Below are 17,693 nucleotides of genomic sequence, written 5' to 3'. Positions count from 1 at the left end.
AGTTGTAAATTAAATACTACTTTCTTTCATTACTTGATTTATCATATTTATCCAAAAAATATGTATATATCTATTCTTAAAATCTAAAAATTTATTAAAATTTATGCAATTTGGTGAAGCCACGTGGCGCAACTACGGCGTCTAAGCCCAACTTTTATTATATACTAGTCGCTAAACCGTGCGATGCACGGGAAAACTATTAGAAAATAATAAAGCATGCATATATTAAAAGACAATTTAAGTTCATGTGTGCTTGCAAGGGATACATACCTAAATAGTTCTTGTGGTAGAAATAAAAGTCTTATCTTTGAGATAAAGAACTGATGTAAACAAACTAACCTTACATAAACAAATTTAAAAAAAAAAAAACATAAAATTAATGTCACAGGAAATTCATCCACATAGTAGTAATATATAAATCTCTTAAAACCTAAACCTAAACATAAGGACTAAATATATAAACAAACTAACCTTACAAAAGCTGAACTTTATAAGCTAAAATCTATACTGTGCATTGTAGATCTTGAATGCTTTAGGGCTTCCTACGTTTGGAGAAAGAGAGAGTTTGTAGAAACCGTGACTTTATATTTCTTAACTTGAGAGAGGGGTAAGGTTGCTAGGGTTTTGAAGAGTTATAATTTTTATTTATTTTTTATTTTTGGTAAGGCTGCTAGGGTTTTGAGGAGTTATAATTTTTATTTATTTTTTATTTTTTATGCTAACGTGGAAAATTGTGGTGCCAACAAAGGCTTCGGTTATATATATATATAGATAATATGATATGATTTGTTATTAAGTTGGTTTAACTGAATATGTATATATAAATAATAAATATTTAAAAGAAAAGTAAAAAAAAAAAAAAAAAACAAAACAAAAAACAAAAGGTACAAACAAAACCAGTGAAGAAAAAAAAAGTGCCGATGAATAGTGTGGGTTAAACAAACCAAATGCACGGTAAAATTACTGTTTGCGCATTCACACTTTTTATATATAGACCCACACCCTTCACCCTTGATGGTGACAGCTCTATTAATATGCTTTTACCGTCACCATCAAGGGTGAAGGTGTGTGTCCTCTTCGTTCTTCAACAAACCTCCGGACCACACACACCCTTCACCCCCTTCACCCTTGATGGTGACGACAAAAGCTAATATAGAGCTGTCACCATCAAGGGTGAAGGGTGTGGGTCTATATGTACTTAGGCTGTGCAAACCAGTACCGGAGTCGACAAGACCGACCGGCACTGACCTTCCCGCACCGCCACTACAACCGACCGACAGAGCCGATGCTGGCGAACGGAACGCGAAGAGAGTTCCGACTCCGGTGCGGTGCAATAATTGGAGCAGCAAATCCGAAACCGAAGCCTTGCCGAACTGCACCGACCCCTGTTTCAGATGTTTGGAACTTTGGATACGGCGTCGTTTTACCGAGATTTTGTCTTTAAAAAAAAAAAAAAAAAAAAACTACAAACCCATTAATGGTCTCCACCATGTTGCATGCCGTCGTTCTTCTTCTTCCTCTTCTTCTTCTTCTTCTCTTCTTCGTTTTGCACTAGTTCTTCTTCATTCTGCAGTGCACTGGTCTGGTCTTTTATTACTCTGGTAATTCCTAGTTTCTATTATCTTCTAGAGAGATTAGTACTCTTTTAAAGTTTTAGTCTTTTAACGTTTCAACTTTTATGACCCCCATACGTGTCTAGCTTGGAAATGACAAAAGAAAAGTTTAAAAGAAAAATCCAAGTGTCAGACTTAAATATAACTCTATTTTCCCACCACTGTGTAGGTATAGTGGTGTATAATATATATTAATATTTATCTATACTTAAAAAAATGAATAATTATTAATGCTACGTTTACAATATTTTAACAATAGAAGCTATAAACTATAAACTTAGTAATATTTATCATTTTTTTTGAGTAAAATGTTTTTTTTTTTATTATCAATTTTTTAGCACTTGTTTGGACTTTGTAGTGTTACATTGTTAATTTAGTCCCATTGAACACTGAATAGGTTGAAAGGATTTTTTTTTTATACATAAAAATAAAAAATAAAAAAATAAAAACTAGAATTTTTAATGTTTCAAACTGACCAAACCGCACCGCTATAGGTCGGAAAACCAACCCTAATCGATATGAATAGGTTTTAATTATGAGAAAACCAATCCCTATCGGTACGGTAACAATTTTGAAAAAAAACCAGCTAACTGAACCGCGCACACCCCTAATATGTACTCATGATGCCCATCTTGGTGAGGTATTTTCGCCTTTAGATCCAAGATCGTTCAACCTTGTTGCCTATCTCTTCTACCAATATATCAATGGTACGAACTCCGTGATGCTATTTCAATTTCATGTTAAAAATTCATTGTTCTAATGAAGGTTTTAGACAAAAGGTTATTTACATAAGTGCTTGGAACTTTTTTGGACGTTGATTTGAGCCATTCAACACAAATCAAGCTCTCACTAATCCCCCTCTCATCTCTATGAATTTGCACGTACTCCTCCTCTGATTCTCTCCAACTGAACCAAATTGTTTCATAGTTTTAATGATACCTCTATTTGGTTGTCCAGTATATTCACTTGGTTTCTAATTTTGTATTATGTTATTATGATTGATGCTGAGCATGGACCGCATGGTTCATGATCTATTACTTTATACGTATTCTAAATCAATGAAAGAGAGCTTATATATTCTTCGTAAGTACTGTAACATGCACTCTCACCTATTTGTTTACTTTGTCTTTCTTTCAGTACCCTTTTCTTTGGCCTTAGTGTGTTTTGAGTGAATGAGGATTTGAGGAGTTCATGTCTTTTTATTTTTTATTTTTTCAGATGCCAAGACAAATTTTTGCTTAGTAGAAGGTTCTTGAGGAGCAAAAATAGTAGTGACAATGGAGAATTGTAGCTGTGATGGTCTTGTCCTGTTGAATTTTAGATTTGTTTAGCTTGTAATTTCTATTTTGTTGGCTTGATGTAAATGTAATGGATATATAATAGAATGTGAACTTCGAAGTGTAATTTCTATTTTGTTGGCTTTATGAATTAATTATTGGTTTTAGATAGATCCATATTCATGAAAACTTTTTTTTTTTTTTTTTTTTTTTATGAGAATCTATTCATGAAGAACTTTTTTTTTTTTTTTTTTTTTTGTAGAAGGAATTCAGGAAGAACTTTTTGGGTGTTTATAGAAGGAATTCTTCTTTTATTCTTTCTGGGTTCCTATGCAGTTGAAAATTAGTAATAGATTTTTTTTGAGAAGATAGTAATAGATAAATTAATGTATTAAGAATTTGGTTATAGAAAAGGAGCCAAACTTTGCCTAAATGATTAATTTCCTTTTCTGAATATAAAGAAGAGTTAAATATTATTCTCAAATTGGGTTCACTGTCAGCAATGAAGGTGCACACAAGGTTCTATTTAGTTTTGATAGCAGCGAGGATGTGGATCGTATTTTATCTGGGGAACCTTGGAGTTTTGACAAATCATTGGTGGTACTTCAACGGTACAATAGACTCACTCCCCTTGAAGACCTAGCCTTTGATAAGGCATCTTTTTGGGTTCAGGTCCACAATATTCCAATAGGTTATAGGACAAAGTCAGTAGCAGAGGATATTTGTGAATCAATTGGGGTGGTAGACCGTTCAATAGAAGCTTCAGAGTGTGAGGGTGGGAACTACGTACAAGTCCGAGTCACTCTAGATGTTTACCAACCTCTTTTTTGGGGTCGAATAATTAAGGTGGAGGGTGGAGAGAAAGTATGGGTCAATTTCAAGTACAAGCACCACCCCAACATATGCTCTTGGTGTGGATGTTTCGACCATAGCGACAAGGATTGCGATATTTGGATTGAAAGCAAGGGCACTCTACAGACCACATCCCCAGCAATTCGATTCTTGGTTACGTGCAAACCAGACCGGTCCATCCAAGAAGAATGTAGTTTGTGATTCGGGTTTCTATAAGGATAGAGCAAAGAATATTTCCACATGGCGGGGCCGGGAAGGGAAGCAATTCCCCTCGCAGGCAAAGACATCGAAAACGACAAAGCAACCTGAAAAGGATAGTTCTGATATGGAGGCGGATTTTGCGGAATTTCCCAATACCGAATCCTGTGATGTTATGTCTCAACATGGTAAGTCAAATTCTTCTCTATTAGAGTGCGAGAACATGGGAGAATAGTTTTCACAAAAAATCAGGGAGGTTGACAAGGATCTCGATATTTACGATAATCCCACTAATTCAGCCCAGGCTGAGAAAACCACTTCAAAAAAAGTAACATCTCCACTATTTTGATGAGTAATTCTACGGTACCCCCCCAAAAAAAAGGGGGGTACGGTACCCACTATTAGGTGACTTGCTATACCAGGTTACTTTTTTCTCACATTTGACGGTTCTATTCTCACATTATGTAGTTCCAACATCACATGTGACAGTTCTTTTCTCACATTCGATGGTTCCCTTACTTTTTTCTCACATTTGACGGTTCCATTCTTACATTATGCAGTTCCAACATCACATGTAACAGTTCTTTTCTCACATTTGATAGCTCCCTTACTTTTTTTCTCACATTTGACGGTTTCATCCTCACATTATGCAGTTCCAACATCACATGTGACAGTTCTTTTCTCACATTTGGTGGTTCCCTTACTTTTTTTTCTCACATTTGACGGTTCCATCCTCACATCGTGCGGTTCCAACATCATATATGACAGTTTTTTTTGTCATATTGAGTGGTTCCCTTAATTTTTTCTCATACTTGATGGTTCTATCCTCACATTGTGCAGTTCCAACATCACATGTGACAGTTCTTTTCTCACATTGGTGGTTCCCTTACTTTTTTTTTCTCACATTTAACAGTTTCATTCTCACATTATGCAGTTTCAACATCACATGTGACAGTTCTTTTCTCACATTTGATGGTTCCCTTACATTTTTCTCACATTTGACGGCTTCATCCTCACATTGTATAGTTCCAACATCACATGTGACAATTCTTTTCTCACATTTGGTGGTTCCCTTACTTTTTTTTTCTCACATTTGACGATTTCATCCTAACATTGTGCAGTTCCAACATCACATATGACAGTTCTTTTGTTACATTGAGTGGTTCCCTTAATTTTTTCTCATACTTGATAGTTCCATCCTCACATTGTGCAGTTCCAACATCACATGTGACAGTTCTTTTCTCACATTTGGTGGTTCCCTTACTTTTTTCGTACACTTGACGGTTTCATCCTCACATTGTGCGGTTCCAACATTACATATGACAGTTCTTTTGTCATATTGGGTGGTTCCCTTACTTTTTTCTCACACTTGAAGGTTCTATCCTCACATTGTGCAGTTCAAATATCATATGTGATAGTTTTTTTCTCACACTTGGTGGTTCCCTTACATTTTTTCTCACATTTGACGGTTTCATCCTCACATTGTGCGGTTTCAACATCAAATATGACAGTTCTTTTGTCACACTGAGTGGTTCCCTTAATTTTTTTCTCATACTTGATGGTTTCATCCTCACATTGTGTAGTTCCAACATCACATGTGACAGTTCTTTTCTCACATTCGATGGTTCCCTTACTTTTTTCTCACATTTGACGGTTTTATTCTCACATTATACAGTTCCAACATCACATGTGACAGTTCTTTTCTCACATTTGATGGTTCCCTTACTTTTTTCTCACATTTGACGGTTTCATCCTCACATTGTATAGTTCCAACATCACATGTGACAATTCTTTTCTCACATTTGGTGGTTCCCTTACTTTTTTTTCTCACATTTGACGGTTCCATCCTCACATCGTGCGGTTCCAACATCATATATGACAGTTTTTTTTGTCATATTGAGTGCTTCCCTTAATTTTTTTCTCATACTTGATGGTTCTATCCTCACATTGTGCAGTTCCAACATCACATGTGACAGTTCTTTTCTCACATTGGTGGTTCCCTTACTTTTTTTTTCTCACATTTAACAGTTTCATTCTCACATTATGCAGTTTCAATATTACATGTGACAGTTCTTTTCTCACATTTGATGGTTCCCTTACTTTTTTCTCACATTTGACGGTTTCATCTTCACATTGTATAGTTCCAATATCACATGTGACAATTCTTTTCTCACATTTGGTGGTTCCCTTACTTTTTTTTTCTCACATTTGACGATTTCATCCTCACATTGTGCAGTTCCAACATCACATATGACAGTTCTTTTGTTACATTGAGTGGTTCCCTTAATTTTTTCTCATACTTGATGGTTCCATCCTCACATTGTGCAGTTCCAACATCACATGTGACAGTTCTTTTCTCACATTTGGTGGTTCCCTTACTTTTTTCTTACACTTGACGGTTTCATCCTCACATTGTGCGGTTCCAACATTACATATGACAGTTCTTTTGTCATATTGGGTGGTTCCCTTACTTTTTTCTCACACATGAAGATTCCATCCTCACATTGTGCAGTTCAAATATCATATGTGACAGTTTTTTTCTCACACTTGGTGGTTCCCTTACATTTTTTCTCACATTTGACGATTTCATCCTCACATTGTGCGGTTTCAACATCACATATGACAGTTCTTTTGTCACACTGAGTGGTTCCCTTAATTTTTTTCTCATACTTGATGGTTTTATCCTCACATTGTGTAGTTCCAACATCACATGTGACAGTTCTTTTCTCACATTCGATAGTTCCCTTACTTTTTTCTCACATTTGACGGTTTCATTCTCACATTATACAGTTCCAACATCACATGTGACAGTTCTTTTCTCACATTTGATGGTTCCCTTACTTTTTTTCTCACATTTGACGGTTTCATCCTCACATTATGTAGTTCCAATATCACATGTGACAGTTTTTTTCTCACATTTGGTGGTTCCCTTACTTTTTTCTTACACTTGACGGTTTCATCCTCACATTGTACGGTTCCAACATTACATATGACAGTTCTTTTGTCATATTGGGTGGTTCCCTTACTTTTTTCTCACACTTGAAGGTTCCATCCTTACATTGTGCAGTTCAAATATCATATGTGACAGTTTTTTTCTCACGCTTGGTGGTTCCCTTACTTTTTTTCTCACATTTGACGGTTCCATCCTCATATTGTGCGGTTTCAACATCACATATGATAGTTCTTTTGTCACACTGAGTGGTTCCCTTAATTTTTTTCTCATACTTGATGGTTTCATCCTCACATTGTGTAGTTCCAACATCACATGTGACAGTTCTTTTCTCACATTCGATGGTTCCCTTACTTTTTTCTCACATTTGACGGTTTCATTCTCACATTATACAGTTCCAACATCACATGTGACAGTTCTTTTCTCACATTTGATGATTCCCTTACTTTTTTCTCACATTTGACGGTTTCATCCTCACATTATGCAGTTCCAACATCACATGTGACAGTTTTTTTCTCACACTTGGTGGTTCCCTTCCTTTTTTTTTCTCACATTTGACGGTTCCATCCTCACATTGTGCGGTTCCAACATCACATATGACAGTTCTTTTGTCACATTGAGTGGTTTCCTTAATTTTTTCTCATACTTGATGGTTCTATCCTCACATTGTGCTGTTCCAACATCACATGTGACACTTCTTTTCTCACATTTGGTGGTTCCCTTACTTTTTTTCTCACATTTGACGGTTCCATCCTCACATTATGCGGTTTCAACATTACATATGACAGTTCTTTTATCACATTGAGTGGTTCCCTTAATTTTTTCTCATACTTGATGGTTCTATCCTCACATTATGTAGTTCTAACATCATATATGACAGTTCTTTTCTCATATTTGGTGGTTCCCTTACTTTTTTTCTCACATTTGACCGTTCCATCCTCACATTGTGTAGTTCCAACATCACATGTGACAGTTCTTTTCTCATATTTGGTGGTTCCCTTACTTTTTTCTCACATTTGATGGTTCCACTGTTACATTAAGTAGTACCAACATCGCATCTGACTCTATTTTTGTCACATTCAGTGGTACCCTATTTTTTTTATTCTCAAATTTGATCGTTCCATTATTACATAGGTTAGTACCCACATTACTTCTTACCGTACTTTTTTCACATTCGGTGGTACTCTAAATTTTTTCCTTACAATTGACAGTTCAATCGTCATTGTAAGCACTACCAATATCACATCTGACCATAATTTTACATTTAGGCTTATCACTGAGGTCACTTTTTTACTTACTAATAACCGCTCATCACAATAATAATTTTTTTAAAGTTATTAAAAATTTAGATCTAAAATCGAAAACCAAAAAAAAAAAAAAAAAAAAAAAAAAAAAAAAAAAAGGCATCCCATGAATTTAGCCCAACCACAATAATTACTCTTGTTCACAAAAAAAAATCACCTGGAATTATCTTGGTTTTTTCCACAAATATTTGAATATACCAATTAACTTCCTACGTATCTCCCTTGGTAGCTTCCATCACATTCAAGGTCATACCTCCCTATAAAATAACATAGTTGAGGTCATGTTCTTGATGTTTATATTTTTATTATTTATATATGATGGTAAACCAAAAATTAGACTATCTCTAATTCATCCATAGTGTCGTTCATGACCAGAAAGGTCATCCAAGTGCAAGAAGGTCATCCAGTATGGAGTCACCTGGACGACCGCCAAACACTTCAAAATTTTCGGAGTAAATCTATATCCAAAAGCTTATGATTCAGACCATGTTCTACTATTCAGAAGTAGGAGCAAAATTCTTATTCGTCGCTCTAACTTCCCACTAAGTTCTTAACTTCTGATGACAGTTGTAGAAATTAAGTCTGAACCTTCTAACTTCCATCCACGTTGAGGAAGTTACTAAACAAGTAACCACTCCAAAGCTCACTATAAAAGGACTCAGCCATATGAAATCAAAGTAAGTTTTTCACCACTTATAGAGTTGGAATTCCTGATTTCAAGACAGAAAACTAACTTAAGCATTGGAGGGTTCTTGGCCAATTCACCCTAATCATCTTTGATCTTGTGCTTCTTTCTTTTCAGGCCTTCCAAGCAATCTCAAGCCCATTGAAACCCGAAGCATTTAGCCTACTGGTTTTCTTTGCGTCATCAATATATACTATAAAACCGAAGATGTATAACCTTATGTGCTTTCTAATTGTTCTTATACAACATCTGCAATTTAATCACAGTTGTGTGTTTATTGTGGTGTCTAAGGTTGGAAATAGGGTGACTATACAATTAGCAAGTTATGCAAAAAATCCAATACAAAGATTGTTAACAATTTTAAAATTTTCAGTAAACACTTGAATTAAAACTACAGATCTAGTATGAAATAGTCACCAATCAAGGCTACTATACTAGGTTATATATTTTTTAGGCATTTTCATTAGATCCACGTGTGCGAAAATGTCAAATGACTGTGTCCAACACGAGTATAACCACCCCAACTAAAGTGTCTATGCAATTTTGTTTCATAAAATCATTATTACATTTAGACCCATCCAAAACAAAATAAACATCCCAAAAAATTTCCACAATAACAAAAATTACCAATAAAAAAGCTACAAACAATTAAGGACAATTGGCCGATTTTACCAAAAACGAACAACCCAGTCATTTTTTAAAAAAATTATCAAAATAATTTTGTCATTGAGAGTTCAGCATATTGACCACAGTGATAAGTGTGAGCCTTATTTGAGTTAGCAAAGCCTACACTAGCTAAGTCTAAGAGAGCCGTAATAGCAATGAAATGTTTTTGTTGTTGAAGACTTATCGATGCCACAAAACACTTCTCTCTCTCTCTCTCTCTCTCTCTCTCTCTCTCTCTCTCTCTCTCTCTCTCTCTCTCTCTCTCTCTCTCTCTCTCTCTCTCTCTCTCTCTCTCTCTAGGTTTCGCAAATTTTATACAAATTTGTCATTCTAAAGCCATTTGGTATTTGTTCGTATAAATATGAAAATAGTGTAATTTGAACATAATTGTCTATTAAAAGGTCAATTTTCATCTCTATACTTTGTTCAAATCAGCATGGTGGCAAGTCGGTATATTTTTTGCCGAGCAACTCTGGTTTGAATCCTTCATGCCTGCAATTTTATTTTTTTGAATTTTCAATTTTCGGTCCATAAGCTGAAAAGCCCACAAGATCCTACACCCAAGAAAAACCCTAGTTCATCCCAAATCTTCTTTCCTTCAATGTCGGTGATAACAGCCACCGATTTTCCTCTCTTTCTATGCCCTTTTGTTCGAAGTCTCCACTGTTTCTCGTCACTAAAATCTTAGTACATCTCATCCTTATTCTTTAGTTTTCCATTTAGGGTTTTGGCCGTTTGACTTTTGTATTGGTGAATTGTTATTAATCTTATTTTGTTTTTGTTTTCCTTTTTCGCAAGGCTAAGGATAGACACAGGTGGGGGCCTGAGCCCCTCTGGGCCATTTTTTTTTAAGTAGGTTAATTTTCAAAAAAAAAAAGAGACTTGGGCCCCCTTACAAAAAGCTTGGCCCCCTCTGAAATTGTAACCCAGCCTACTAGTCCACATGTAAATAAATAAATAAATAAAAATTAAGTAGGTTGATTTTCAAAAAAAAAAAAAAAGACTTAGGTCCCTTACAAAAAGCTTGGGCCCCCTCTGAAATTGTAACCCAGCCGGCCAGCCCACATGTAAAAAAAAAAAAGAAAAAAAAGAGAGAGACTTGAGCCCCCTTACAAAAGCTTGGACCCCTCCCAGCCGGCCAGCCCACATGTAAAAAGAAAAGGGGTTTAGTCCAAAAATGTAAACCTAGCAGCCTATCTCCGAAGTCCAAACGGAAAAACAAAAGAAAAGAAGGCTAAGGCAAGACAGAGAGAGTGACAGGCTTTTCAAAAAAAAAAAAAAAGACAGTGAGAGGGGAGAGACTTTGCCGCTGCCCACGCCGTGAGTGAAGCTGCCAAAACGCGAGGTAAGAGCTTGAAATCTTGCTGCTGCCCACACCGTGACGCCGCCACCACGCAAGAGCGGCGAGGCCCATCTCGCAGACCCACGCGACACCCATCTCGCCGTGACGCCGCTGCTGGCTTTGATCTGCTCCAGCCTTCACAGTCAAGTATTTAATCTATCCTTCAAAATCTCAAAATCTGTGCTTGTGGTTTTTATGTTTTTACTGACGAGGAATCTATGCCTGTGTTATTTTTCTTTGGCTTTTTGGCTCTGTGACTCTGTGACTATCTTACTGATGAGTCTGTGTTTGTCTTCGTGAATTGTGACTCTGTGTGACTATATTATATAGATAAGAGAGAGAGTAGAGTCTCTAGAGATTAGAGAAAATATCAGTGTTTGATTGTTTGTTGTGTGGTAGTTGGGCAACAAAATAAGGACAAGTTAAAGGCTCACAGCAAAAGGAAAATTGAATCAACTTTCAAAGAATAAAAATGGTAAAAGTGTTTGTCGGTAGTGGATAATAAGTTCATTGTGTCGGTAGTGGGATTGGTGAATGGGTCAATGTTAGAAAAAAGAAAAGAAAAAGAAAGATAATGGCAAAGAGACAAAACATAAAAGACAAAAGACAAACATAAATCATATAATACTATATTCACGCGCGTGCTCATAGGCTCTTTTATTTTTTGGGTAAATTTTAATTATTTTTTGATCTCTTTACACAGAATGTACTAAAAAAATTACAGAATGTACTAAAAAAATTAAACATGTGAATCTGGGCTTACTAAACTCAGGAAGACACTTCCCAAATCCAACTCCCACAATACATTCTAACATATATTTAGATCCAGACAACATGAAATAATTACCTCTAGAGATGATATTGCTCTGTTAGGAATGTAGACTTTATAATGAACTTTAGCAGCCAGGTTGTCAACATGAAGGGAATTCAAAATGGTGGCATATCATTTGTAGCACGGACTTCACGTCCCCTACCTTTTGATTGCAAACTTTTATCCTGAAAACATAAAACAACGTTCATTACAGAGGCTACATATAAAAATAGTTGTTGCTATGAAGGATAGGGATGGAGGGAGAACATTATAACTGCTTAATGATAATGGGTGGAAGTTTGAAGTTGTGTTTGTGAGAATTTGTAGACATATTTTTTTTAAAGGGATAGTTCATCGTAGTTTATCTTATCCAATTGTTAACTTTTTTTTTTTTTTTTTTGCTAGGAATATATATATATATATATATATTTTGATAAAATTTTTGTTGGGAATATTGGTGGTTATTTAAGGAATAAGAAAGAATTTTGAACAATTAATTTTTTTTTTAATAAAAATAAAAGACAATGATTAGAAGTTAAGAGTAAAGCTTCAATTGAAATTAGAAAAAAAAATATTGAATTCAAATAGGAGAACGTGTAACTGGGATTTGAAGAGGTATGCTAAATTTTAGGAAGATGGGTGAATGTGGGATTTTTTTTTTTTTTTTTTTTTTTTTATAATTTAGGATATTTATAGGATATGTAAAAAGTGTGTGGAATGTATCTAAATAGAGATAATGTAGGCGGATTTTTAGGAAAAAAATGTGTCAAACTTTTGAAATTTGTTAAACCATTTAGTGATAAAAAGTTGTAGACAATTTCATTTTTGCAATTACTTAGAAAAAAATTGAGAAATCCAAACAGATGAAACCCCTTAAATAATAATATAGATAATAAATTGTCACACAAATTTATTAAAATAATAGTGGAAACTCAGAACATTATAGAGATGTTTACAGGGATCATGATACAAGAATAATATATTGGTCCTCTTTATTTCTTTTTTTTTTTTAATTGAAAATTGTACATCTTCTTTGTTTAGGAATAATATATTGGTTCACATGGATCATGATACGGAGAACGTAGGGAAGACTGATTTTATTGATTTGGAAAAACATTGGAGTACTATTCTCAAAAAAGGAATAGATCAGTTGACTGATGCCCAAATAACTGGTTTGAAATTCAGTTCCCTAGATGATGGTGGAGAGTTTTATAACACATATGCAAAGTTGGTTGGGTTTAGTATTCGCAAAGATAAGATAAAGCGTAATAAAGATAACATTGTGACCTCTAGAAGATGGGTTTGTGCAAAGGAAGGGTTGCGAATTAGGAAAAATGAGTCCAATGTAAATTGCATGCGTGAGAGACCAATAACAAGAAGTGGTTGCCAGGCTGCTTTTCGTATTAGGTTTGAACGAAAGTTAGGTGAATGGGTGGTAGGAGAGTTTAAAAGGGAGCATAATCATGACTTAGTTCCGCAATTTGAGACTCAATTTCTCCGTTCACATAGGACTATTAAGGATTCTGATAAGGCTCAGATTATAGCATTGCATAATGTTGGGGTCAAATCAAATCAAATCAAATCATGGATCATATGATCCAACAAGCTGGAGGATACGAGAATATAGGGTTCACTTCAAAAGATCTCTACAATTATGTAGCGGCAATTCGCAACAACAATACGCGAGATGGTGATGCTGAATGTGCTTTGGGATATTTACAAGCAAAAGTAGACATGGACTCCTCATTTTTTTTTTTTTTTTTAAATACACTGTTGATGAAGAAAGCCGTTTGGCTAATCTGTTTTGGACAGATTCTCAAAGTTTTTTAGATTATGCATGTTTTGGAGATGTAGTCGCATTTGATACAACATATAAGACAAATGTATACAAAAAACCCCTTGTTATATTGGTAGGAGTCAACCACCATCGGCAAACTATAGTATTTGGTTTTGGACTCTTGGTTGATGAGACCGTTGAAACATATACTTGGATGTTGCAAAATATGCTTGTAGCAATGAACAATAAGACCCCTATTTCAGTCGTGACAGATGGGGACAAAGCAATGAGTAAAGCTATTAAAACGGTTTTTCCAAAGTCTCGACATCGTTTATGTGTGTGGCATCTTGAAAGGAATGCTTTTGCAAATCTACATGATAAAGTATATGAAAGTTTTATTAGGTGTATGGTACGATATGTTACACCAGATGAATTTGAAGACGTGTGGAAGAAAATTGTCGACAATCACAATTTACATAACCATGAATGGTTGCATGAAATGTATGCTAAAAAAATGAAATGGGCTGAACCTTACGTGAGAGGTCATTTTTTTTCTGGGTGCAGGAGTACACAACGTTGTGAAGCCATGAATGCATTCTTGAATAGATTTTTGGATAGGAAGACTAGGCTTTATGAGTTGTTCCAGCAAGTTGATAGAGCACTTTCACGTATTAGACACAATGAGATGGGGGCAGATTTTTCTTCAAATTATATTGAACCTATTCTGATTACTGGGTTAGCTGAAATAGAGAAACATGCTACTACTATATTCACAAGGGAGATATTCAGCATGGTTTAAGAAGAATTATTGAATGAACAAAGATTCATTGTGCTTCACTACATAGATAAGGAAGGTTATTGTACGTACACGTTATCTCAGTATGCATCCCCTGACTCAAGATGGGAGGTTGTGTATTGTCAAGCTGATCAATCTATGAAGTGCTCTTCTTTGCTATTTGAGTCATATGGATATCCTTGTGGGCACCTATTTGCTATTATGAAGGTTGAACATTTGAAACAGATTCCACCGACATGTATAATGAACAGATGGTTGAAAACAGCACAGTCCGACCTGCCTTACAAACTTGAATCCCAAATGTCTCCTGATATCATACGTATGGCACGGTTTAGTGCATTGTCTGCTAGTTGTAGTCAAATGTGTTACTTTGGTTCAAGAACAACACAAGGCTTTGAAGAATTGAAGGTTGAAATAGCAAGGTTGACACGCCGCATGGAGGAACTTTATAATTCAAGTAAAGAAGCTGCTGAAGATGGGATACGCACTGCATCCAATAAAGCAAACTTAAATGTTCGTGATCCAGCCATTGTCAAGACTAAAGGCGACCATGGTAGCACAAGCAACAGCCACAGCCATGCGAAAGTTAGGCGATGCAGCAGTTGTAAAGATGTTGGACACACAAGGCGCACATGTCCATCTACACATATTCAACAAGGTGAACATGTTGATGGTGACAACATCCCTAAATCCATGGAACATCCAGCTGTTGGCTCACCTGATTTGGAAACAAATTATTATAATTTTCTTTAATAGTGAAATGTCGATGGGATATTTACTAGACAACATATGAATTTTTTTTTTCCGGCTTTTAGCTTTTTTGGTTAAACTTCATTTTTGGTTATTGTTATCACATTGTTAGTTTTTGGAATAGAGTTACTGGATTGGAGTTGGTATTAAGTTCATCTTGTTATCACCGGTTCTTTTTAGTTGCTTGCTTTATGTTTTCTAATATGAAAAACTCTTTGAGTACTGATCTTAGAAGCAAACCCCGAGTTCTTAGTCATGTGGCTTAATGGTTAGAAATTTTCTGTTCTAGGTTCTGTTTTTATTTTGATATTCTAATTCTGTATTCCAGGACTAGTACTGTTAGTTTTATATCTATATAGGGACCATTAATGAATTGCAATGCTATTGAAATCCTTATGAGATAGATATGTATGTATTTCTAGTAATTCATACATCCTTGGACACTGAAATATTTTTCTCAAGAGGGCCACACGATTATTGGTAGCAATATGATGTTCCACGGTTGTGTGCTCTTCATGCTTAAGCTATATAGACAGTTGAGGTACATGTAGGCCCTTTGACAAGAAGCAAAATCAAAACTGAAACATCTGGGGGGCAGAGCTACATTATTGCATCCACTGCCACCCCCCCCCCCCAAAAAGTTTTTCTAAGTAGTTAAATGACTTCATATTTCTGTATTATGAAAGGTTTTCTTAAGTTTTTTTTTTTTTCTCCCATAAATCAAGAAATAAAAAAGAGAAACTGTTAGTTTTTAGACCCCTTAAACAATTGATTAAACCTAGGTAATTAGCCAAGTTGCTACTTAGTCCAATTAAACAAGTCTAGGTTATCACAATAATAAAGATCAAATCATGCAAAGCAGCGGAAAATAAATAACACACGATATGATCACCTAGGAAACCAAACCGGTAAAAACCTGGGGAGGATTTGACCTAGCTATCCTCAAGGTAAACTTGAATCCACTATCAGAAAGAATCGAAGTTCATACAAAAGAACTTACAAGCACCCCTGCTCGACTTCCTAATGCTACCAACCAGTAGAACTTACTGGCACGACCACGTGCAAGCTCTGAATCCACGGACTCCGAATCCACGGACTCCTTCTTTCTTTGGATTCCCACCAACTACAAGCACCCCCGCTTATGTATTCTTTAAGCTTTAATGGCAGCAACTGAATTGATCATCAAGGTGTAGAAAATATCTCCTCATTGAAAACCCTAAGTTTGTGTAAAGGAAAGTTCCTCTAGATCTCACAAGAGATTTACACAAACCGCAATATGAGCAACCTTTAGAGAGCCTTTGGGTACAAAATACTAAAAATAAAAAGAGGCACAAGAGGCACTCTAATCTCTCTAAACACAACTTCAAAAAACGTTCTAGGGTTTCCCTTATATATAGGAGAGTTTTACTTGAACCCTAATACGTTTAAGTAGAGTTTGGGCTGAACTGGAACTCTGCAGAAAAATAAATCTGCACGTGGTTCGATTGATCGAGTCTAATTTTCGATCGATCGAGCCTTGCAGATTTAGTCCAATAAATTCTGCAATCACTCGATTCCAATTTCACAAACAAACATACTTTGAGCAAGCCTAAACCTAGACTCTATGTTTTGATCATGGTTTGCCAACATAATACAAATTGAAGTTCTAATACATTAGTTCCTAATTTCTTAGAACCTAACAGAAACTTTTATATTGGGACACACAAATTGTATGCCAATAAGTTAAATAATTCTGGGCCTATCTTCAAAATTACATGTGACTCTTAAAAGCAATGCCAGACTTCTATCAAATGATACCTTTTCTCTTTTATATTTTTCTTTTTATGCTAAGACCTTTATTGTACAATTTATCAGTGAAGACCGTGGTTTAACCCTTGACAAAGTTCAATTTGAAATGCTTGGAACTGCAAAAAAGGTTTATGTTTTTGTGCAGTGTGCGCTATGGGGGTTGGGATAAGAAGCTGATTGAAGAAAGATGTGCAGAGGTACGCGTTTGGCTTTTCTCTTTAATTCCTTATTTATTTTTGAAAGTTCAAAAACGTGTACAAAAACACTTTTGAACGTTTAGACCCCCAAAAACCAACTTAACCAACCCAAGCAATATGTCAAACAACTAGTGTGCGGAAACTTAACATATGCTATAATATGGAATTGATTAAACAACTATCTAAGCCACAACAAAATAAACCACAGCAGATAATGTAAAGGCAAAGATAGAGAGGAAGGAAGATGCAAACACAGAGATAACACCAGATATGTTATCGAAGAGGAAACCGAAGACCTCGGCGAAAAACCTCTCCGCCGCCCTCCAAGCGGTAATCAATCCACTAGAAAATACAGTTGGGATACAAGGACAGCAATAGACCCTCCAAGCCTAATCTACCCAATGCACCTAAGCCCTCCAAGCTTCTTGCTCCAACGAGGTTGCGCCGAACCTTTTTCTTTTCTAGCTTTCCGGATTCCGCTACTACACCGTAGCATCAACCAATGAAGATTGGCTCCTTCCTAACTGCTTCCCAGAACTCCAAACGTCTGTCTCACAGAGATGATAATGGTGAGAACCAGGTTTGGTATAATGCCTCTCAAGGATTTGACAATGGAGAGGAAGAGAGTGAGGGAATTTGATGAGACTCTAAGGTAGAGATTGTGGGTGAAACAATCTGGTTTTTCTT

The 17,693-nt window shown here is 35.8% G+C and overlaps 2 protein-coding genes across 2 annotated transcripts; both read left to right on the top strand.

Annotated features, from left to right (window-relative positions):
- Positions 1 to 12,758: 12,758 nt before the first annotated feature.
- LOC126705098 (protein FAR1-RELATED SEQUENCE 5-like) lies at positions 12,759 to 13,295 on the top strand. Its single transcript, XM_050404047.1, has one exon. The coding sequence runs from the start codon at positions 12,759 to 12,761 to the stop codon at positions 13,293 to 13,295; it is 537 nt and encodes a 178-aa protein (XP_050260004.1).
- Positions 13,296 to 13,713: 418 nt separating this feature from the next.
- Positions 13,714 to 15,024, top strand: LOC126705097 (protein FAR1-RELATED SEQUENCE 5-like). The gene is made up of 3 exons (XM_050404046.1): positions 13,714 to 13,976; positions 14,040 to 14,268; positions 14,356 to 15,024. Exons 1-3 carry the CDS (start codon positions 13,714 to 13,716, stop codon positions 15,022 to 15,024), a joined length of 1,161 nt encoding a protein of 386 aa, XP_050260003.1.
- The last annotated feature ends 2,669 nt before the right edge of the window (positions 15,025 to 17,693 follow it).

This window comes from Quercus robur, chromosome 11 (genome assembly GCF_932294415.1).
Source record: "Quercus robur chromosome 11, dhQueRobu3.1, whole genome shotgun sequence".
Lineage (NCBI taxonomy): Eukaryota > Viridiplantae > Streptophyta > Magnoliopsida > Fagales > Fagaceae > Quercus > Quercus robur.
This window is presented reverse-complemented; position numbering and strand designations above follow the sequence as displayed.

Bases quoted from the DNA above. Each gene is read 5' to 3' on its own strand.
- LOC126705098 (XM_050404047.1), top strand. From the start codon at position 12,759: ATGGATCATGATACGGAGAACGTAGGGAAGACTGATTTTATTGATTTG.
- LOC126705097 (XM_050404046.1), top strand. From the start codon at position 13,714: ATGAACAATAAGACCCCTATTTCAGTCGTGACAGATGGGGACAAAGCA. The intron at 13,977-14,039 runs GTATGCTAAAAA...TTCTGGGTGCAG, and splicing joins CATGAATGGTTGCATGAAAT to GAGTACACAACGTTGTGAAG. The intron at 14,269-14,355 runs GTTTAAGAAGAA...ACGTTATCTCAG, and splicing joins CAAGGGAGATATTCAGCATG to TATGCATCCCCTGACTCAAG.